The sequence below is a fragment of the Puma concolor genome, chromosome E1, assembly GCF_028749965.1.
Source record: "Puma concolor isolate L17-30 chromosome E1, mPumCon1.1.hap2, whole genome shotgun sequence".
Lineage (NCBI taxonomy): Eukaryota > Metazoa > Chordata > Mammalia > Carnivora > Felidae > Puma > Puma concolor.
This window is the reverse complement of record NC_141680.1, coordinates 785,496-809,832: the sequence shown is the minus strand read 5'-3', so window position 1 is coordinate 809,832 and position 24,337 is coordinate 785,496. Positions and strand designations below refer to the sequence as shown.

General features: G+C 44.5%; 1 protein-coding gene across 2 annotated transcripts in view; it reads left to right on the top strand.

The window, feature by feature from the left end:
• Positions 1-8,524: 8,524 nt before the first annotated feature.
• Positions 8,525-24,337, top strand: part of UBE2G1 (ubiquitin conjugating enzyme E2 G1) — a 110,044-nt gene continuing 94,231 nt past the window's right edge. The window contains exon 1 of one of the 2 annotated variants that reach the window (XM_086685623.1): positions 8,525-8,895. In XM_086685623.1, coding sequence (XP_086541749.1) covers positions 8,850-8,895 — 46 coding nt within the window. In that variant the 5' untranslated portion in view covers positions 8,525-8,849. The remainder of the gene's footprint in view (positions 8,896-24,337) is intronic. The other variant, XM_086685624.1, reaches the window with a different exon arrangement.

The following is a 24,337-nucleotide window of genomic DNA, read 5'->3' as shown; positions in this document are numbered from 1 at the left end:
TACTAGTATACTTAAGTATACTTAATACTCAATATTAAGTATACTAGTTTTAGGGGCGCCTGGGTGGCTCAGTCGGTTAAGCGGCCGACTTCGGCTCAGGTCATGATCTCGCAGTCCACGAGTTCGAGCCCCGCGTCGGGCTCTGTGCTGACAGCTCAGAGCCTGGAGCCTGTTTCGGATTCTGTGTCTCCCTCTTTCTCTGACCCTCCCCTGTTCATGCTCTCTCTCTCTCTGTCTCAAAAATAAATAAATGTTGAAAAAAAATTTAAAAAAAAAGATTATACTAGTTTTATAACATGTGCCTTCTGTCCCTACTCTAGTCTGTGTGAGATTAGTATCAGATGATCTTTGAAATTTGGTAAAACATCTCAATAAAACCATCTGGCCTATAGTTTTTCTTGTAAGAAGATATTCAACTACAAATTCCATTTGTTTAAAATAGGAATGGGATTCTTTTTATTTTTTAATGTTACTTTTTTTTTTTTTTTACTTTTTAATGTTTATTTATTTTTGAGGGCTCATGTGAGTAGGGGAGGGGCAGAGAGAGAGAGGGGGAGAGAGAATCCCAAGCAGGCTCCGTGCTCAGTGCAGAGTCTGATGTGGGGCTTGATCTCATGAACCGGTGAGATCGTGACCTGAGTCAAAACCAGGAGCTGACAGTTAACCGACTGAGCCACCCAGGCACCCCGACTTTTTTCCACTTTTTCACTATTATGACTAATGATGCTGTGAACATTCCTGTGCGAGTGTTTTTGTGTGAACAAGTGTTTTCAGTTCTGTTGGGCATATACCTAGGAGTGGAATTGCTGAGTCATATGGAGATTCTATGTTTAACTTTCCGAGAAACTGCCAGCCTGTTTTCCACAGTGGTTGCACTATTTCACACGTAATGCCCACCACGTGGGAGGGTTCCAGTCCCCCATGTCTGTGACACTTGTTAGCATCTGTCTTCTTTATTCTCTCCGTCCTGGTGGACGTGAGGTGGCATCTCATTGTGGTTTTGATTTGTATTTCCCTGAGGTTAATGATGTTGAGCCTCTTTTCATGGGCTCACTGGCCATTTGTATGTCTCCTTTGGTGAAATGTCTATTCAGACCTTTTGCTCATTTTAAAATTGTCTTTTTACTGACTTGTGGGGGTTCTTTGCGTAGTCTAGATATGAGTCCTTTATCAGACACACGATACGTAAAAATTTTCTCCCATGTTTAGTTTTCTTCTTACTTTCTTGTTGGTGTCCTGAGAAGCACAAAGTTTTTAATTTGGATGAGGTCTGATTTATCTACTTCTTTGGTTGCTTGTGCTTGTGGTATCTTGTCTAGGGAACCGCCTGCCTAAAAAGATCACAAAGATTTACTTTCATGTTTTCTTTTAAGCATTTTATAGTTTCAGCCCTTATCTTTAGGTACCCGATCCATTTTCAGTTAATTTTCATCTATGGTGTGAGGTAGGGGTCCACCTTCATGTATTATGACTTTTTTTTTTTTTTTTTTTTTTGGTATGTGGCTATTCAGCTGTCTCGTCCCATTCTTTGCGCTTAGTTTGCTAGTCTGTTTCTAACGTTTTATAATAAATGCTTAGCTCATTCAATTTTCAGTCTTTCTTTTCTTCTTCTTCTTCTTCTTCTTCTTCTTCTTCTTCTTCTCCTTCTTTTCTTCTTCTTCTTCTTCTTCTTTAATATTTTATTTTTCTACACCCAACATGGGGCTCGAACTCATAACCCTGAGATCAAGTGTCCCGTGCTCCACCAACCGAGCCAGTCAGGCGCCCCCTTTCTTCTTTTCTAATATAAGCATTTAAAGTTATAGATTTACCTTTAAATACTTTTTACTTTTTAATCTAGAAAAAAATGAGCAAAATTAAGAATCCAGGAGAGGCTTATTCTGTAGTTTGAAGAACACATTGGCACCCCCCTGTCTGTACCACCCTCTGCCAGGTGTACAAACCCACACTGAATAAGCATAGGCCTATAGTAATCTTGAAAGACTATCCAGCTGTGGATTTAACAGAGTCAACGTATCCACCTGACAGATATGTATTGAGTGTTTATTGTGCAGCATCAGTATATCAAGTTCCGAGAACAGAGGAGGAAAGTCCTGCCATTCCAAATCTTACAGACAACTGAGAAGGAAAAAAAAAAGCAACACTGTACGATGGATGCTGGGATAGGAGATGTAAAACAGGCTGGAGCTGGGAAACAGAAGTAAGATTAGTTTTGAGATTGAGAAAAGTTTTCTGGAGGAAACTGCTTCCTCCAAGGACCGGCAAGATGAGCGAGTAGGAGTTCTCCATGTGGACAGGAGCAGAGAGTGTTAGGAAGAGGCCTGGGGTGAGAGATTCAGGATACAGCTGGAGCCTGGGCGAGTCCCTGAAACTACACAGTGAAAGGCAGACCATAACGGGGAGCTTAGATTTCGTCCTCAAATAGGTGGGGGGCCGCTGTGTGTTTTAAGTGGGAGTGAGACAATAGCAGGTTCGCCTTTTGAATATTTCACTGTTGCTGCAGAGAATAGACGAGGGGAGAGAGAGTCAAGACCAGTGGCGGTGAGACCCTCATGGAGGTTTTGGCATTTGCCTAGGCTTGGGTCAGGGAGTGTCCATGGGAATGGAAAGTAGCAAACATTTAGGCCTCAGTGACGAATCAGACGTAGGCTGACCCTCCTGTTTCTGACCCGGGTGAGTGGGCACCATGGCTCATGACAGAGCAGGTCTGGGCAGAGACACTGAGCTCCCATCAGGGTGGTGGGAGGAGCTTGGGGGCGCCCCTCCCCCTCCTGGCCTCATCTGAGGACTCAGGCATCCTCGGCCCCTCAAGGGAAGGCTGTCTTCACTCACCCTCTTCCAGTCTCAGTGCTGGCACGCTTAGCATCGTCTATTTCCGTTGCTGCTTTCCAGACTTTTCTCTTTTTCCCCCTAACATCTGGCTGTACCACTGAGTACTCCCTTTATCCCTACTGCCGATGGATCCGTTCACCAATGGCTTTGTCTCCTGCTTCCCAGGCTTCCTATCCCACTCTGGCCCTCGTCCTTGGGGACGTAGTTGCCCATGTGAATGACCTTCCAGTACTCCTGCCTCACCTCCTTGACCGACTCCCTCCTCCCCAGCAGCCAGCCTCTCCCACATTCGCGTCATAAACATATCACAGCCGAATTCTGAATTCCAAGCCACCCACCCTGACCAGCATTTCCTGTCCTTCCAGCTTGCTTGGTTTAGTGCCTGCACCACACGATTCTTCAACCTCATCAAGATCCCATTATTTGTATCATTTTTCCACTGTCCATCAGCCCCTTCCAATTTTCACTTCCTTCTCTGCTCGGACAAGAGTCCACCGCTGTGGTCGCTCTCTTCACGCACCCTCGACAAACTTGCCCATTTCCATCCCCCTCTGCGCCAACTCACAGGATGCGCCCAGCTGCCAGCCTTCTCCATGTGGGCACCTGAGCAGCGGGGCGTTACCAGAAACACAGTTACTGAGCCGGACCTCGCGGGTCCACTTTCAGGTCATGCCCACAAAACGCGTGTGGGCCTTGGGTGCCGAGTCCCACGCCAGCCTTTAGGCTGCTGTGCTCCACCAAGGTGAGCAGTGGATGCCCAGGTTCAAGTTTCAGCCCTCACCTCTCTCTTCTTCTCAGCAGCATGTGGCCATGGACCGTTCCTTCCTCCCGGAACATGTCCTCCTATCTCCGGTTTTCTCCTTTTTGTCCACCTGTCAGCCTTCACTGCTGGTTTCTCCCCCTCTACCTGGCCTCAGATGTCTGGGTGCTTCTGGGCTCATTTTTAGGCTTAAGGAAAAAAATCTTGGGGCGCCTGGGTGGCTTAGTTGGTTGAACGTCTGATTCTTGATTTTGGCTCAGGTCATGATCCCAGGGTCGTGGGATTGAGCCCTGAGTCAGGCTCTGTGCTGAGCAAGGATCCTGGTTGAGATTCTCTCTCTCTCTCCCTCGCCTGCTCCCCTGTTCTCTCTCTCTCTCTCTCTGTCTCTCTCTGTCTCTCAAATAAATAAAATGAAAAAACAAAGAAAAATGTATCACACTCTCTCTCTAGGAAGCCTAATGCTTGCTGCTGTCTCCAAATCTGTATCTGTAGCTTTGTCCTCTTGTCTGAACCCCAGTCTTAGGTATTAATTTGGCATGTCTGCTGGGAGGTCTAATAAACAGCTAAAACATTTCTGATCCAAATAGATATTCCCCATACCAAAGCCTGTCTTCCTGCCCCCCTTTTCCAAATCAAGCCAGTCATTCCAGGGTCATAAACCAAGAGCCATGTTTCCCATGAACCCACAGTCAGTCTGTCAGCAAGCCCTTGCTCTCTTACCTTCGAGATGTATCTCAGATCCATTCCGTCCCCCTTCCCACACCTGCTTCGGCATCCCTGCACCCACCCTGGTTCAAGCCACCATCATCTCTTGCCTTCTGATTGGTCTTAGACTTCTGATTGGTCTTCCAGAAAACACTTCTCTTTCCCATAGGCACCAAAGGGAACTTCAGACCACATGGGCTAGATTGCACCCCTCCTAAGGCTTCCACTGCAGCAAGGCTAAAACCCAAACTCTCTGCTGTGGTCGACAAGGCCCTTTGCAAGATGGCACCTGCCTGCCTCCATTTTGTCCTCTCTTCACCCACCCATGAGGACCTGTCTAGTCTTGGACAAGCTGTGAGCCCTCACCTACCTCGGGGCCTTAGCAGTAGTGGCTTCCTCGGCCTGGAATGCTCCTCCCCAGGATCTTCAAATGGCATCTCCTGTTTGCAACGCAGATCTCAGTCCAAATATTTTCTGTTGAGAGAGGACTTCCCTGACTACCTTATCTAGTATAGACCCTTTTTCTTGAGTTATTGGCTCACCCTATTTATTTCCATCACAACACTTATTATAATTGGATGCTGAATTGTTTAATATTTGTTTACTTTGTTACTGACTGTCCTCTCTTACTGGATATCAGTGCTATGAGAGTAGGGGCTTGATTTGCCTAGACTACTCCTGGACCCCTCGTCTTAAAAACTAACTTTAGCTCATAGTAGGTGTTCAACAAACACTTGTTAAATAAATGAATACAGAGTTAGACAGGTGAAATTGCCAATATAAGCCTCTGGTGGAAAGATCTGTGCTGGAGATAAAGATTCGGGAATTATTATAAAAAATAAATCTTAATAAGCAAGGTATAGGAGAGAACTTCCTTAATCTGTTTAAAAAAAATCTACAAAAAAAAAATGCAGCATAAGGCTTAAGAGTGAAACACTGAAACAGTCCCTTTAAGAATGAATAAAGACAAGGGTCCCCACCACCACATTTTCTAGACAACTCTGCTGGAGACCCTAGGCAGCATGGTTAGGCAACAAAGAGAAACAGTGTTTCAAAAGAAATAGAAATGACATTATTTGGACACATTCTTTTTGTAGAAAATCAAAATAATCTATAGATAAGTGATTAATTTAGAGTTTAGTGAGGTTTCTAGATTAACAGACAAATGTCAGTGGCTTTTTAAAATAATTTTTATAGGGGTACCTGGGTAGCTCAGTCAGTTAAGTGTCTGATTCTTGATTTTGGTTCGGGTCATGATCTCATGAGTTTGAGCCTCGTGTCGGTCTCTGTGCTGACAGTGTGGAGCCTGCTTGGGATTCTCTCTCTCCTTCTCTCTCTCTGCCCCTCCTCTGCTCTCTTTCTCTCTCTCAGTAAATAAATATTAAAACAAAAAAAAGAAAGAAATAAAATAATTTTTTATATATGAGGAAAATGCAGACTATGTCATTATCCTATGTTTACCTCTATATATAAATGAAAACGTCTCATCACAAAACTCACTGTGAGACTGTGAGCACTGAGTTAAAAAAGAGAATACACAATAGACATAGCAAGGCCTGTTATAATACCTTAAAATACCAGATGTAACAAGAAAGTCCTACAAATATCCAAGAAGAAAAAAAAAATAGGTCACCTAAAATGGAACAAGAATCAACAGCATCACTGAATGCTAGAAGACAATGAATCAATACTTTTGTATTTCTGAAGACAAATAATGATTTTAAACATAAAATTCTATACCCAGCTAAGCTGGCATTAAATTATAGATGTTTAAAACTTTGGCATTTTTGGACATATAAGGACTTGGAAATTTTGCCCTATATATATTCCTCAGAATTATCTGAGAATATGCTCCAGCAAAAGAAAGGAGTAAACAAAAAAGAATTACACTTGAGATCCAGGATGAAGTAGATCGAGCCCAGAAGAGTGGTCAAGGAGAATCCTAGAAGACTTCTATATGGCAGGCATCACTCAATGCAACAAGCCCAGATGAGGGGGGTAATACAGTCTTCCAGAAGGGAGATTTCTAAGAAAAAGGGCTTGATAGAATAAAGTAACAAGGGGTGGGGTAGGGAAGGGAAGGATATTGATTATAATTAAGATAGCACAAGAAAAATAAGCATAATTAGAAACCCTAGGCCACAAAAAGTCCATGTAAGGAATAAATGTAATTATAGTCCATTATAGTCAATATTCATAAACTCACAACAGTGTAAAAACTATTGATTGATATAACAATCATTGATATAAAAACTGCTCATTGATATAAATTTGATGATTTAATGATATTAGGAGAATAAAGGAATGGAAGATAGCATAAGATAATGAAATCCTCATCAGTTACAGCAAGAATAAATATATGAGGTCTAGACTGGGTAAGTCCAGAGAAAGCACTAAAGCATATTATTATGATTATCATTAGAGAAAGAGAGAGAGTGGGAAAGAGGGAAACAGAGAGGATCTTAGGGAGGGTCCATGCTCGGCATGGAGTCCGAATTGGGGATCATTCCCTCAACCCTGGGATCATGACCTGAGCTGAAATCAAGAGCTGGCCACTGAACCGACCGAGCCACCCAGGCACCCCTAAAGTATATTGTTTAGAATAAATGGAGGTAACTACCAGAAGAAACTGCTAAGAAGAAACTACTAAGAAGAAACTGCCACATTGCATGTGGCAAGCAGGATTTAGGAGTGGGTAAGGGGTAGACAATGTTTTTCAATATAAGTCTTAATACACTGTTTGACATGAACTGTGTGCATTTATTACTTTGATAATATTAAACATTTATTTAAAAAGAAAGATTTTTAGGGGTGCCTGGGTGGCTCAGTGGGTGAAGCATCTGACTTGGTTTCTCGGCGCATGGGGCTCTATGCTGACAGCTCAGAGCTTGGAGCCTGCTTTAGATTCTGTGTCTCTCTGTATCTTCCCTGCTCTCTGTATCTCCCTTCCCTCTCTCTCTGTCTCTGTCTCTCAAAAGTAAATAAACAGAAATTTAAAAAGAAAGATGTTTAGTCCAGAAAGGAGGAGTGTTTTCAGAAACTGATTTTTTTTTTTTTTTTTTTTGAGCCCCTCTGAGGACTGGGATTAGTTCTGGCTCAGAGGGGGAGCCATGCTGTAACTCGGTAGCATTTCTGATCCTGTAGAGAAGGACTGATTCTCCCATCCTACAGCTCTTTACGGTTTATTTTCTCATTCTAAATAGTAAATCATCTTCAAGCCTTCCTTTTTATTCTTTTCCTTGGAGGGAGTCCTTCAAATTGAGTAAACTTCAGGCCTCACAAAACCTGGGTTAGACGCTTGGGTTTGTTGTCCTGAAGGAGTTAGGATTCACTCTTAATGTTTATTTGGTCCTTTGAATTCTTCTTCCAGGGGGAGGCTGAAGACAGTTTTCTTTCAGTAGTTTTTTGCTCCTCCTCTGGCTATTACCGGGAACTCAGACTGTAAGCCTTTGGGGGGCAGGAAGAGAGCTGGACTTTTGCGTGCCTTCCGCAGTCCAGGTACAAAGTTAGTACAGGTTCAGTACTTATCTGTTCAAAACACAGATGGACTCAAGCGCCATTCGGAGAGTTTGGAGAATTTATGCGCGGAAGAAGGTTGCGGCGAAGAGGCAGGCGAAGCGGGCTGAGCACAGCTGCTTTCCCGAAACCCTAGGGCACCCTTCACTTTTGCTCAGGAGACGCCTTTCTGCAGCGCAGTTTGAGTATGTCAGGGTCTGCTAATCTCAGCTGTCCTTACTCATAGATTCCTACTATCTACACTTAGTCGGTTCGTAGTAGGAGATGTGCAACATTTTGTTTCAAGAATCTTTCTGTGCATGCTTTCTGTGGGGGGACTTAACATTCAGTCTGTTTGGGGGGTTTACTTAAAATGGGGCACACCGATAAGTCCGGCTTTGACAATGACTAATTCACACACCACGTGCGGACTGTGGGACCACTGCTGGGTGGTCGCCAACAACCGGCCGTCCACCGTTCCATGCGACCCCTGCGCTCCCAGACCACCTGCTGCAACCTCGAGGCGCAGCCCGGACGCTCCGCGACCTCTCCGACATGGCGCCCGCGGGGCGTCTGCAGGCGGCGGCCCAGGAGCCAGACGCGACAGACCTTCCCAAGATGGCGGCGGCGGCGGCGGCGGCGGCGCGTAGGGGGCGGGGTTCCGCCGCCGGGGGCGGGGCAGGCCAGCCAAGGGGTCGGGCTTGCGGGCGGGCCCCACCGAGGTGGGCAGCCCCAGCGCGCCTGCGCGGAGCGGCCCTGCGCGCAGTGAGGCAGTGGCGGGGGAAGGCACCGGCGGGGCCGACAGGAGGCTTGAAGGAGGGAAGCGGGCGAGCGGAGTCCCAGCGCGCGCCGCGGCCGCCCGGGCGCCCTCCCCTTCCGGGCGTGAGGCGCTGTGTGGAGCCGAGCGGACCCGCCGCCCCAGCCCGGCCCTGCCCCGGCTCCAGCGCTCCCGTCGCGGGGGCCCGCGTTCCTCAGCACACCCGGCTCCAGGCGCCCCCAAGAGCCTGCCCCCGGCCCTCCGAAAGCCCCGGCGCCGGCCCGGGCCCTCGGCGGGAGGATGACGGAGCTGCAGTCGGCGCTGCTACTGCGAAGACAGCTGGCAGGTGAGAGCGGGCTGGCGGCCGTGCGGCGGGCCGGGCCGGGTCGGGCCCGGGCCGCGGGGAGCCGCCGCCGCCGCCAAGTCCTCCCTCCTCCCGGGCGGGCGGCCGCTGGCGAGCCCGGGGCGCCTGTCCGGCCGGGCCCGGCACTTGGCCGGCGTCGGGAGGGTGCCGGGGGCGGGGACGCGCCCCGCCGCGGGGACCAGGACCGGGCTCGGCGCCCGCCCCCTCCCCCACCGCCCGGTGGGACGTTGCGGGGGAGGGGCTGCGGGTCTCCGGAGGGGCGGGCCCGGGCTCAGGTGCGGCGGGGGCCTCGGGACCCCGGGGCCGGGCGGGGCGTGCGGGCTCGCGGGGGGCCGCGGCTGCGGGTCGGGCGGGGCCCGGGAGGGCGAGGGGAGGCGGCCCCCCGGCCGCGGAGGGGAGGCGCGCAAAACTTCTGGCCGGCCGCGCGGCGCCGCGGAGTTGGGGCGGACAACAAAAGCGCCGGCCTCGGCTGTCGCGCCGCGCGGGTGCCGGAGAGGCCGGCGGGTGCGGGACGCCGCCCGGTTGCCTGCGCCTGGCACGGGCCCCGCCGCCCGCCCGCGGAGGGTGGGAGCGGGCTGGGGAGCCGCTCGCGGCCGGCCCCGGGCTTTGTGCTCCGAGCGCCGCGGCCCCGGCGCCGGCCTGCGGAGCCCCGGGCTGCGGCCCGCGAGCCTGGCCTGGGGCGGCGGCCGGGGCGGCCTCCCCGGAGGTGCCTGCGTCCCCCTCCCCCATTGTCCCGGCCTCCGGCCGTTTGCGGCTTCCAGGTTGACTTTTTAGGGGGTTGGCTCCGACTCCGCTAGGACTGGGCGAGCGGGGCATGCGCACTGGAGGCGGACGTGCGCGGAGTGCGCGCGGGGGGGGGGGGGGCGGGCTGGTGGCTTCACAATGCCGCCCCACGTGCTGCCAGATTTAAAGAGAAATGGGCCGGCGGCGAGTCCCGCGGTGTTCCGTCTGCTCCGGCGGGTCCTCTCCGCCCCCCAGGCGGCCCGCAGCGCCCGGCCCGGTGCGCCAGCCAGAGGCGGGCGTGCACGACTCCGGGCTTGACACGGGCTTCCTGGGGGGGGAGTGAGGTGTTGGCTAGATCACCTTTATGGCTTCTTAAGGAAAAGGTTGTCAGGGGCTGTAACAGATTGTATAATTAGGTTTATTATTAGACCATGAGCAAGCAGGCTTGGACAAGTATTAAAGTTCTGGATGCTCAGGAGGAGTGGCGTCAAGTGAATGGAGAAGTTTTAGCGACACTTAAGATTCGCCAGGAATAATGTATCGGGAAAGCTATGAAACAGTAACCGTATTGCATCTTGTATTTGCAAATACATCTTAGTGTTTGTGTATTAATTTTGTTTATTTTGGAAGAAGGAATTTTTTTTTTTTTTTTTTTTTGGTCTCGCAAAGAATTCCCTGATCAGTGTGTTTCTTACGTGCTGAGCTATTAAGCAGTATTGGAATACGAAGTCAGTATTAAAACAGTACTCAACTCTTACATAATGGGAAAGATAGAGATTTTAGAAGGTGGAAGTTAACGCAGTTACTAAGAAAGTGAAGTATGACTAATAACAGCAGCGTTTCAAAACTATTTTCCTACTCAGCTCTAGATTTTGCTGGCCTCTCGGTTCAGTTTTGCACTTTTTGGCCAGTTTGTTGATAAACTGTTTTCCAAAGCTATTTATTAATGGTTGACTTTTTAAAAGATTTTATTTTTTTTAAAGTTTGTTTATCTTGGGAGAGAGAGCGCGTGTGCTAGTGAGGGAGGTACAGAGAGAGAGAGGGAGAGAATCCCAAGCAGGCTCCACACAGTCAGCGAAGAGCCTGATGTGGGGCTCTGAAGTCAGGAAACCGTGAGAATATGGCCTGAGCCGAAACCAAGAGTCAGTTGCTTAACCGACTAAGCCACCCAGGCGTCCCTTAAGGTTCTATTTTTAAGTAATCTCTACACCCATGGTGGGGCTCAAACCCACAGCCCTGAGAACAAGAGTCACAAGCTGCACCCACCTAGCCAGCCAGGTGCCCCAGGGGTTGACTTTCCATAAGGCACCTCAAAACATGCTTTTTTTTTTTTTTTTTTTAATTTTTTTTTTCCAACGTTTATTTATTTTTGGGACAGAGAGAGACAGAGCATGAACGGGGGAGGGGCAGAGAGAGAGGGAGACACAGAATCGGAAACAGGCTCCAGGCTCTGAGCCATCAGCCCAGAGCCCGACGCGGGGCTTGAACCCACGGACCGCGAGATCGTGACCTGGCTGAAGTCGGACGCTTAACCGACTGCGCCACCCAGGCGCCCCTCAAAACATGCTTTAAGGTTGGAGGGGAGTATGTATTAGTTGGTAATTTTTCAAGCTCAATTATAAAGTTACTTAACTGCTGATTAGTTTTTCTTGCCTTCTTGATCAGAAATAATGGACTGTTCTTAATTTCTTAAATATTTGGAAGATTTTAATGAACAAGTACAAAATATTAGGCCAAAGCAGTGTATTATTAAGTGAGAGTTTAAATATCCCATTCATTGGAAAGCCTTGATAACTACTCACTAAAATAAAGGCCCTGTTTGTATGTTAGTAGTACATTGTTAGAGTTTTGTGGTTCTTCAGATATCACTTGAAAACAGGAAAGAATGGTAAACTGTAATCTCTTGAAATCATTTAGAGTGAGCTTTGAAAGGCTTAATGATTAAAAAATTTTGAAATGTACCGGGGCGCCTTGGTGGCTCAGTCGTTTGAGCGTCTGACTTCAGCTCAGATCATGATCTCACAGTTGGTGGGTTCGAGCCCTGTGTCAGGCTCTGTGCTGACAGCTCAGAGCCTGGAGCCTGCTTCAGATTTTGTGTCTCCCTCTCTCTCTGCCCCTGCCCCCCCACCCCCACTCACGTTCTGTCTGTCTCTCTCAAAAATAAATAAACATTAAACAAAATTAAAATTTTTTGAAATGTATTGAATTGAGTAGACGCAACCTGTAAGCCATTCTGGCTGCTAGAATTTCAGACACTTAATAACAGTAGTCAACAATGGTTATGCATATTGAGGTCAGCCCTTAAAGGGTTTTACTTCATTACTTGAGGGGAGAATTGTGTGTGTGTGGGGGTGTGTGTGTGTGTGTGAGTGTGATTTGTTTTGTTGGTAATTGTAATGAAGAACCTGGTTCCTTTGGTTGAAGAGTTTCTCAGACTTGGGACTACTGACGTTTTGGATGGATATTGTGGGGGCCTGTACTGGGTATTAGAGAATGCTTAGCAGCATTCTTGGCCTCTACCCACCAGAGGCCGGTAGTAGTACAGCCCCTCCGTTGTGACAACCAAAAATGTCTCCATTGCAGTGTCCCCTGAGGGCTTAAAATCAACCTAGGTTGAAAGATTACTGGTTTAAAGGTGTTTTAGTTAAGACCATTATACTATTGTAAAGCAAGTAAGAACACCTGACTGATGAAATCAGATAGGTTGTGTGTTTCTTCCTGGATATTATTAGACTCTGACTTACTCCTTTGGATTCAGCAGCAGCGCATAATGCTACACCCTAAGAAATCTGATACACCAGAGATACTTCACAATTATTTCAATTTTGGGGAAGGTATTATAAGTCCTGGTTAAAAATACAGAGCATAAAATGGTATAGTCTTTCCACTCCCCCCAGAGAACCCCGTGTCCTTTTCTTGGAAATAGCCTGGCTATCATTGATGATTTCCTGTGTGCCTTTTCAGAGATTCAGATTATTGTATATACATTTAATGTGTATATATTTTTATTGAGGACTAACATGTACTGGTCACTGTGCTACTTTACATATATTATCTCATTTAATCCTCCCAATAAGGAAATAGTGACTTAGGTTGAGTTACTTGCCGAAAGTCAAGTGGTGGTAAGTTGAGTGGTAACTGCTACATTCAGGTTGAGGGCCTTTTTATTTTGGAGACATTGTTTTTATTTATTTAATTTTAATTAATTAATTAGACTTTGTTGTTTTAATTGCCTATATTGCGTCCTAGGAAGCAATAATTAACACAAAAGTGAAATAGCGTTTTATAAATTTAAGTATTAAGAGTTAATTTATCCAGTAACTACCAAAATGATTATGGAAATGTTCCCATCTTACTTAAATATATCGTATAAAATACTACATACACATTAAGAGCTAAGTGATATTCTTTTTTCTTTAATGTTTATTTTAGAGCGAGCGTGAGCGTGCGCACATATGTGGGGGGGTGGGGTGGGGGGGTGGGGCAGAGGATCCGGAGTGGGCTCAGCACTGACAGCAGAGAGCCCTATGTGGGGCTCAAACTCACGAACTGTGAGATCACCACCTGAGCCAAAGTCGGACACTTCATGGCCTGAACCATCCAGGTGCCCCGATCTAAGTGATATTCTTAAGGTAATCATAAAAAGATATTTTAGCCATTGTCAGCTTCAGGCCAGCGTCATAGGCTGAAGGAAGTGCTAAGCTTTTTGGTGTTGGTGGTTAACTATGAGAAAAATTTTGGGCTATTTGCACTTTCTCTCTTCAATCATACTAAATTTTATGGTATGACAAACATAAGGAATAAGAACATGATTTTGTTTTTAAGATCACTGGAGTTTATTTGTTTTTTTAACTTTGAGAACATAGGTTTTCAGTAGTTAGGGTTTTATAGACACCTGTCATTCCAGAACTAGGAAGAAGAATCCTGTTATACTTTAACAGTAAACTAATTGAGCTTCTTTTACTGTCGAAATTTTGATTGTTAATTTTATTTTTTTTTAAATTTTTTTTTTCAACGTTTATTTATTTTTGGGACAGAGAGAGACAGAGCATGAACGGGGGAGGGGCAGAGAGGGAGGGAGACACAGAATCGGAAACAGGCTCCAGGCTCCGAGCCATCAGCCCAGAGCCCGACGCGGGGCTCGAACTCACGGACTGCGAGATCGTGACCTGGCTGAAGTCGGACGCTCAACCGACTGCGCCACCCAGGCGCCCCTTGATTGTTAATTTTAAAGTAATCTGGAAAATTCCCAAATCATCTTCTCCTTGGCTACCCATGTAAGTAGGTTGTTTTGATGAGTTAGTTATGTGTGTTTCTCAGACTCAAATGTGCAAGGGAATCATTTGGGAAATACAGATTCCTGGTCTCATGCCCAAAGATTCTATACATCTTGATGCTCAAGAAAATCCACTTTTAAATTTTATTTTAGTTTTTTTATTAAAAATTTTTTTTAAGATTTTATTTTTAAGTAATCTCTGCACACAACATGGAGCTCTGATTCACAGCTCTGAGATCAAGAGTTGTAAGCTTGCCTTGCTGAGCCAGCCAGGTGCCCCAAGAAAATCTAATTTTTAGAGGAGCACTGTGGGTGGCTGTGAGGCCAGGGATTTGGAGCCATACTGCAGTGGGTGCTCTGAGCTGTTTCCCCGAGCCAGCTGCCCGCACTTCCTGGTTTTGTGATGTGCTGCGCTATTGGCAGCCCTGGTGTTTGTAAGATATTCAGAGTACACTTAAAAGGAGGAATAAGAAAGATTTCATATTTTTTGGCCTTTCTAGAATATATTGGCACACTGACATACAAATTCCATTGACAATTTTAAACAAGCAGATATAGAATAGTTGGTTATTGACAGGAATACTCTAATATTCTGGGTGATGAACATAATATTTAATATATATTTTTAATATTAAGTATTAATCTTTTTTTTAAACATTAAAAAGTTGTTTTTAAGTAATCTCTACTCCCAGCGTGGGGCTCAAACTGACAACCCTGAGATTAAGAGTTGCATGCTCCACCGACCCAGCCAGCCAGGCTTCCCTTAACCATTAATATTCTTAATAGTTGTTAACTGATGTGGAAGAAAATGTTTAAAAATATGGAAATGGAAGGAAAGTCTAACAGTAAACGTATAGTGCATCATACTACTAATTGTTTAACAGTTTGGGAATTTTTATATCCAGAAATAATTCCTCTATTATAGCAATAATGCAACTTTTGCATATTTTACTATGTTGTCAGAAAAAAGAGTGTACGTGAAGCAAATACAATATGTACTGAGGTTGAGGATGCAGCGTCGGGTAGGTTGCATTGCCTGTGGTGGAGGAATCCTGTATCTGATGTGTTGTATTACAGAATCTGAAGCAATCTCCTTTTGCTGTGTATATGTGTGTCACATCATTCTGTTGTGCACCTTAAAAGTACACAATGTCATATGGCAGTGGTATCTCAATGAAACTGGGGGAAAGTCTTAATATTTTAGTGAATAAGTGAATTTTCTTAACATTAGGGCATACATGATTTTTAACTAGTAATTTCTATCATTCAGTGAATCTTTTTGATCATGCAGTGAAATTTAGTTTTTTATAAATAATGGTAGTTTAATTTTCTATAAACTACTTCAGAATGAAACATACTGTCTACATTAGTCTTTTGGTTTTTAAGTTTTTCAATTTATTTTTTATTTTAAAGTTTATTTTGAGAGACTGTGCTTGCATGTGGTGTGAGTGGGGGAGGGGCAGAGGGAGAGGGAGAATCCCAAGCAGACTTCCTGCCTCCCGCACAGAGCCTACACCGTGTGATCATGACCTGAGCCAAGATCAAGAGTCGGTTGCTTAGGTCGCTTCCCTCGCTTAGCCGGCTGAGCCACCCACGCGCCCTTCCGTAGTCTCTTGTAATGGTTGACCTCACTTTCTAAAATACTGCTGACTATATTAAAATATTAAAGTAAATTCTACAATTGTAGATATTAACGTTTAGTGTAGTCTGTATTTGCTATGATGTAGTCCCAAAGTATATAGTTTTATTATGTAGTTTCTATGTTAATACACATTCTATTTGGTGATACGTCTGTGTGTAGTCATGAAATTAAGACGTCTTGATGATTAATAGAGTGGTATAGTGTTGGAAACCTGGAAATTCATGGACTCCCACTATATTGTTGCTTTTTTAATTAAAATTTTTTTAATGTTTATTTAATTTTGAGAGAGAGAGAGAATATGAGCAGGGCCGGGGCAGAGAGAGAGGGAGACACAGAATCTGAAGCGGGCTCCAGGCTCCAAGCTATCAGCACAGAGCCGGACACGGGGCTTGAACTCATGAACCACGAGATCATGACCTGAACTGAAGCCAGATGCTTAACCCACTGAGCCACCCAGGTGCGCCTGTTGTTGCTTTTTGATTTCCTTTTCTTGGGTGGAGTGTTTGTTTACGTTATCAGGATGAGTTTCAATCTTTAGATTATTTGGTTTTGGGTTCCTCAGTGCAAGGTTTTTTTGGGGGGGATATACTAATTTTGTGGTTAACTGTAGTGCGGATGTGTTCTTGCTTCAAGCAAGTAAATACTAAGCGTTCCTTTGTTTTAATGGACTCTGTTCCATTTAGGATGAAAAATTTTGTCTTTCTTAATTACTGGGAAATATTTTTGTTAGAATTTGAAACATGAAATGACCTCCAACGTTCTATTTAATGCCATCTTTGATTGGTTTATGGGAAGTGACTTCTCAGAGAGAAAAGCAGAGAATATGCGTATGGAAATGGTCTGGCAAGGTAAACTTAGTGTAGTTACATCTGGTTGATGGCATTTCAGGTACAGAGACGTACAAATAAGAAAAAGCAAATCTTTTGCAAATGATGGTAATGAACAGATGAGAATGATAAAATGCATTTTTAGAAAATAAGACGCATGCATGTTAAAATACAGCATTATAAACTTTCCCCGTAGTGCAAGATAGTATTAGCCTTACTCAAGCAAATTAGAAATTTTTATCAGTGCTGTTCCACTGTCAGATTCTGGCACTCAAACTGCTGGGGGAAATTACCGTAATTGTTGTTACTGTAGAGGTGTATACCTCTCTTTATGATGTGAGGGTCTAGAAAATAAGTGAAAAGTTAGTTTATGTAAGAGAAAAGTTTCACCTTTTTTATTCCATCAGTGTCTAATAACTTAGAAAAACAGCTACTGTTCCTTCTTTACCTTTTGTCTACTTCTCCATTGGTTAGGGGTCTGTTAAAAGTGTAAGCAACAGAGGAGCCATTTAAATTTTTACCTGGCAGCTGTTTTTGCTTTAATCTTGTAAAGTAAGCATTGCTTTTATTTATTTATTTATTTTTTTATTATTAAAAAAAAATTTTTTTTTTCAACGTTTATTTATTTTTGGGACAGAGAGAGACAGAGCATGAATGGGGGAGGGGCAGAGAGAGAGGGAGACACAGAATCGGAAACAGGCTCCAGGCTCTGAGCCATCAGCCCAGAGCCCGACGCGGGGCTCGAACTCCCGGACCGCGAGATCGTGACCTGGCTGAAGTCGGACGCTTAACCGACTGCGCCACCCAGGCGCCCCCTTTTTTTTTTTTTTTTTTAATTTTTTTTTTCAAGTAAGCATTGCTTTTAAAGGACAACTTAGCACATTTAGGATTTTTTCCTAAATGTTCTTTATGATAGGAGACACTGTTTTGATTTGATTTTGAAAGTGCTTACACTCTTTGTGCTTCATCATTCTCTTATTCTTATGGGTGGTGCGCATATTAGAGTTTCTAGTTCAAGACCGTGTGGTGCTAAGTGAAGTTTTATGGAAAGCATGATGCATGGAAAGATCTATTGGTAAACTGGGCGTCATCAGCATTGAAAAGTTATGTTTGCGAGAGACAACTGACAAGGCAAGCTACAAACTGGAAGAATAAGAATATTTGCAATCTAAATATCTGCTGAAGGATTGATGTGGAATAAATGAAGAACTCTCAGAGTTCAATAGTACGAGAAAACGGTCCATTTAGAAAATGAGCAAAAGATATGAACAGACATTTCAGATGGCATATAAGCAAATGAAAAAATATCCAATGTTATTGACCGTGAGAGAAATGCAAATTTAGACCACACTAAATGATCACTACATATCTACTAGAGTAGCTAAAAATAAACAAACAAACAAACAAACAAACAAACACCAAATGCTGTCCAGGGATGTGGGGGAACGTTCTCTCTCATGTGATGTTGGTGGAAAGGTGAAATGGTACAGCCAATATTGAAAACAGTTTGTAATTTCTTACAAAACTGAATAGGCACTTACCTCACAACCCATCAAGTGCACATTTGGGCATTTATTTTAGAGAAATGAATCTTATGTCTTTGTAAAAGTCTACATGTGAACGGTCAGGGTAGCTTTATTAGTAATAGCTGAAAACTGGAAGACAACCCAGGTATCCTTCTGTGGGTGAATAAACTGTGGTACATCCGTACTGTGGAGTAGACTTATCAGCGATACAAATAAAGACACTGTTGATACACAGAACAACTTGGATGATCTCAAGGGAGTTATGCTGAATGAGGGGGAAGAAAAAGCTAATCTCAAAGGGTTACATACTGTACGATTCCATTTATGTGAAATTCTTTTTATTGTGATAAAAAACATAAATTTGACCATCTTAGCTATTTAAAAAATTTTTTTAATGATTATTTATCTTTGAGAGGGAGACAGCACAAAGAGGGGAGAGATAGGGACACACAGAATCGGAAGCAGGCTCCAAGTTCTGAGCTGTCAGCACAGAGCCCCACGAGGGGCTTGAACTTGTGAACTGGGAGATCATGACCTGAGCCAAAGTCGGACACTTAACCGACTGAGCCACCCGGGCGCCTCCCCCACTTAAAAAAATTTTTTTTAATGTTTAAAAGGGGAGGGGCAGAGAGAGAGGACCATCTTAACTATTTTTAAGTGTACAATTCAGTAATGTTAAGTGCGTTCACATTGTTGTGGAACATCTCCAGAACTTGAAAAACTGAAGCTGTTTACCCATCAAACAACTGTCCCTCTCCCCTCTTCCCTCCGCCCTCAAAACCATCATTTTGCTTTCCGTCTGTATGAGTTTGATAACTTTACCTCCTGCAGATGGAGTCCTACAGTATTTGTCTTTTTCTGACTGGCTTATTCACTCAGTGTAACGCCCTAACGTTCACCCACATTGGAGCATGTGACAGGGTTCCTTCCTTTCTAAAGCTAGATGATGTTCCCTTGTTTGTGTCTGCCACGTTTTGTTTATGCCTTCATCCAAGATGCGCATCTGGGGCGCCTCCTCCTCTGGGCTGTTGTGATTGTTGCTGCTGTGAACTTGGGTGTGCTGATGTCCCCTCAGAACCCTGCGTTCACTTTTTCTGGCTGGGAATTCAGAAGTGGGATGGCTGGGTCGTATGGTAGTTCTGGTTTTTGTTTTTTTTTTTTAAGTAGAGTATTTTTAGAGCAGCTTTTGGTTCACAGCAAAATTGAGCAAACAGTACAGGGATTTCTCATACACCCCCAGCACTCCCGCCACATGGTTTCCCCCATCATGAACACCCCATGAGTGGTGACTGTGTTGCAGTTGGTGAGCCTACCCTGAGCAGTTGTCTTGTTTTGAGGAACTTCATATTTTGCGCAGTGCTGGCACTAGTTCACCCTCCTGCCAGGAGTGCAGAAGCCTTGCGAATTCTTCCCACATCCTCGCCAGCACTTGTGATGACCCGTTGTTGTTGCTGTTGTTGTTGTTGTTGTTGTTGTTGTTTGACAGTAGACGTCCTGATGGGTGTTAGGTGACAGCTCACGGTTTTCATATGCATTTGTCTGATGATTTGTGATGTTGAGCAACTTTTCATGTGCTCACCGCCCCTTGGAACAGTTGTCTTTGGAGAAATGTCTGTTCAAGTCCTTTACCCATTTTTGAATCAGATTATTTGATTTTTTTGTTGTTAAGTTATAGGAGTTCTTTCATTAAAAGTTTTTTTAATGTTTAGTTTTGGGAGGGGGCGGGTAGGGAGGGAGACAGAGAATCTCAAGCAGGCTCCACGCTGTCAGTGCAGAGCCTGACCCAGTAGGGGTGGGGGGCTCCATCTCAGGAACTGTGAGATCAAGACCTGAGAGGAAATCAGGAGTGGGGTGCTCAGCCACTTGAGCCACCCAGGCGCCCTGAGGGTTCTTTTGAATGTGTGTGTGTTTTTTAAGTGGGCTCCACGCCCAACTTGAGGCTCAAACTCACCCCAAGATCAAGAGTCGCACGCACCACCGACTGAGCTAGCCAGGTGCCCCTGTCTGAGTTCTTTGTGTACTGTGGATATTAGCCCTTTATCAGGTGACACATACGATTTGGGAGCATTCTCTCCCTTCCGCAGGCTGCCTTCTCTCTCTGCTGTGTGCTCTGACGACAGACAGTGGGTTTTGAGTTTGATGCTCTGTGTGTCTGCGTTTGCTTTTGTTTCCTCTGCTTTCGTGTGGTGTCATCAGCCTCCTGTGTGCTCTCCTAGTAGTTTTATAGTTTAGGTCTTAGGTGTAGATCTGTTAGCCATCTTGAGTTAATTTTTGGTGCACGGTGCAACGGAAGGGTTCAACTCCAATCCCGTGCACACGGACGTCCGGCTTTCCCGTCACCATTTGTCGGAGAGGCTGCCCGTTCCCACGTGAATGGTCTTGCTACCTGCGTAGGATTCTTGAAATGACACAGTTCTGGAGATGGAAATCAGACTTGTGGTTGTCAAGGGTTAGCGGCCGCCGTGGTGTGTGGCACGAGGGTCTCGGTGGCTGTGGCACAGTTTTGTGTCTCGTGGTGGTTACACAAACCTGCAGATGTGATAACATTGCACAGAGCTGTCTGCACCGCGAGTGATGAAATAAATCTAAAAAAAGCGTGTGGACTGTGTTGCTGTCGATTGCTTCGGTTCGATGTCCCGTAGTGATGAGGCTACTGACATCCTGGGCAAAGCGTATCCAAGGCCTTTCTGTGCTGTTTTTCCGTTGAAAGTATAGATCTGTATTTCAAAATAAATAGTTTTTAGAATGTCACCTGTAGCCAAAGCATTTTTATCAATCTTTTTTCATGTAGAGAACACCCGTTTTAAACTTACTTCGTCATTACAAACAACAACATAATTGCCACATTAACACTTCCAAGGAACAGGAAATTGAAAGAGACTGGTGTAGTTTGAGATAGACATTCCATCTTACTTTTGAATAATCCTTTTGTAGACTTGTGCTGCCATTTGGAAAGTGAATGAAAGGATCAGCATAAAAGTTGATTTATGGAGCTCTTGTGTGCCGCTGCATGAGAAACGCAGAGACAATCTAGTACTCCTACCTTGAGGTGCTGTGTTTAGTACAGGTTGATGGACATGTAAACAAAAGTTCAGTGCATATGATGAGTGCACATAGATGTGTGGAAGGAATGGAAGGTAGCCCTGAGAAAGGAGGGAGTAATTATGGGGGAGGGGAGCACGTGAGGTCAGGGAAGGCTTCCTAGGAAAAGGACTATATTTGAGTACATCAGAATCTCTTAAGAGCATTAGGTTATATACTTTTAAGAGATCTTTGCATTTGGGGCACCTGGGTGGCTCAGTCAGTGAAGAGTCTGACCTCGGCTCAGGTCATGATCTCATGGTTGGTGAGTTTGAGCCCTGTGCTGGGCTCTGTGCGCTGACCCTGTGGAGCCTGCTTGAGATTCTCTCCTCCCTCTCTCTGCCTGTACCCCATTTGCGCATGTGCGCACTCTCTCAAAATAAACTTGAAGAAAATCTTTGCATTTGTCATGTAAAGACAATACTAATTAGAATTAGTTGATACGATGGGCAGAAATGTAAAACAAATAGATGTTTCTGAGACAGCCAACCCTGTTGAAGATTTCCAAGCAGATAGTCTGAACACAACTTTTAAGGGATGGCGGCAATTTGTAATTTAAGAAGGACCTAAAATGTTTGTATGTAAGATATATAAACTGATTCAAAAGAACGAGGAGGGCAGGAAGGAAAAAAATCAGTGAGTGCTTGTAATGTGCTCTTCCTGATCCTAGGACTTTCCATGTGTGGTCACACTCCGTTCTCACAGCAAATCTTTGAAGTAGATGTTACCACCTTTTTGAGATAAGGAAATTGAGGTTTACATTCGATCTGGTAATTTCCCCCAGGCTAACCCTGATGGAACTGGGTGGCAGACATAGGGCTGTCTGCTGATGAAACCTGAGCCCTTTACCTATCAGCGGTTTCTTAGGACTTTTGACAATTTAGTAAGAGTTAAAGACCTTTTCCTGAGAAAATTGTACATACACAAGTTTGGGTATAATTTCAGAGAGTTTTCTGATCTCTTGAGTGAAGCTCATTTGTGTATATGTAATGCTGTCTCTTACATCCTTCATCCAACAAATTTGATACTGGTTTTGTTTTCGTGTGCTGTAGGGATGCCAAGTGAATACGGTATTGTTCTTTTGTTTCCAGTCACTTGTATTCTGTAGAAATCCCCTAAGAGGCATGCTTTAAAGTATCAGAGAAAGTCTAGGAATGGTTACTTCTTACCTGTCTGGTTCATGGGCGGTTTTGAGGAGTTGGTGGCATTTGTGCTTGACTTTAAGAGCATATGTAAACTTTGATCACATATCTAGGAACATATTTAACACTGAGGGAAAAGAACAAGCAAGACAGAAGGTTTGTACTGAAAACAGTTCAATGTGGTTGGAGTATGTGATAAACTGAACTAGTGGGAAAACAATATTTGGAATGGTGGGTATTTGTGGAAAATCTGGAAAGTGTTGCAAGTGTAAAATTCTATTTGAGGAGGGGGGAAGTGGTATGATCAAAGTGCGTTGGACCTGTGCTTCTTAAGTTATCTGTGATGAAAGAGCAGCTTTTTTTTTTAAAGATTGTATTTTTTTAATATATATATATTTTTTAACGTTTATTTATTTTTGAGACAGAGACAGAGCATGAACAGGGGAGGGGCAGAGAGAGAGGGAGACACAGAATCGGAAACGGGCTCCAGGCTCTGAGCTGTCAGCATAGAGCCCGACGTGGGGCTCGAACTCACGAACTGTGAGATCGTGACCTGAGCCGATGTCGGACGCTTAACCGACTGAGCCACCCAAGCGCCCCTTAAGATTGTATTTTTAAGTAACCTGTATACCCAGCATGAGCCTCAAACTTAGAACCCCGAAACTGAGAGTCTCGTGTTCCACCAACTGAGCCAGCCAGACACCCTGAAAGACCCACTTAAAAAAGTTGTAATTAATTATGTAATGATACTTAGAAAAACAATAAAAAATGAATTAGAGAGAAATTAAAGAGACGTAAATTTGAGCCTACTTTATACTACTAGGTTCATATGCAGTGACTGCATGAGTTTCTAAATGCTTGCTTGGCATCACGTGTCACGGACCAGTAATGGTTTTCTGTATCAGCGCCAGTTAATGGAGCATATTTTGAGTCTCACTGCTCTGGACAGGGTGGAGAATGACATTTAGAGGATGTTCTCTCCATGAGGACAGAGATTATTCAAGTATAATTCACATGCAGTGTTACACTTCGGTCGTAGGATACTGTGATTCAGCAATTCTATGCATTTCTCAGTTGCCCATTGTGCTCATCATGACAAGCGTGCCCTCAGTCCCCTTCACCTGTTTCCCCATCCCACCACCGAGGACAGAGGGTTTTGTTTGTTTTTGACTGTTGACATCACAGATGCCTTAGAAAGGTGATTGAAACATAGCATAGCAGGCAACCAATAAATTATTGACTGGGTTAGAACTACCTTACTGGGTCCCTGCCCCGCCCCCCCTGCCCCGCCCCCCCCGCCCCAGGAATTCAGGACATGTGAACTAAATCTTTTAAGGTAGGAAGCAAAACAATTGGAATACTTCCATTGAGTAAACAATTCTTTCTGTATGCCTGGCCCTGGGGTTACATGATACAATCCCTGGCTTCCCTATCTAGTGGGGAAGGCAGAGATTTATAGACAAATATTGGTTAATAGACATTGTTGCCCTTTTTACAGGTATAGCTTTGACCAAATGACTTTTGTTGGAATGCCTTCCGGGTCTCAGCAAGGTCCTAATTTTTTCTCTCAAAGCAGTTTAATGGACAGTTCTACCTACTGTGGCTGTGGTTTTCCCAACTCTATAAATTGCCACAAAAATGAAGGTGTCCTTTCCACCACCACCCCTGGCTTTTGGCTTTTCTCTTTCCTTTTTTTTTTTTTTTTTTTTTAAAGTCTTTAAAGTTTCTCTCTGGTCCTTTACCTTAGCCACCTTAGGCTCCCTACCCAGGTGGCTGACCACATTTTCCAGAAGCGGAAACTTAAGTTTGGCTTATTCGCAATAGCAAAACCGGACAATTAGATTTCTTTAATCTCTGAGGCTGTCTTTAATAGTATTTAAATTAGATCGACATAGAGAATATACCAATGGGTTGATGTAGTTAGTCCTTTCCTACTTAAGTCCTAAGGTGTCTTTGGGGTCATATGTTCCTTTGATTTTCCTTTTTGAGGGTGAGTCAAATATATTTAGAATAAATCTTTGGTGACCCAAGTCAAGACATTCTAGAGGAAAATGGCATATGTATGGTTTAAAATAATTTTACTAATTACAGATGAACATTATTGTAGGTTTGAAAAAGATAAAGTATATGTAATGTAAATATCAGCCATCCCTTTGAAGCCTCTGTTAACATTTGATTCTTTTTCTTTTTGTTGTATTTTGCTTTTT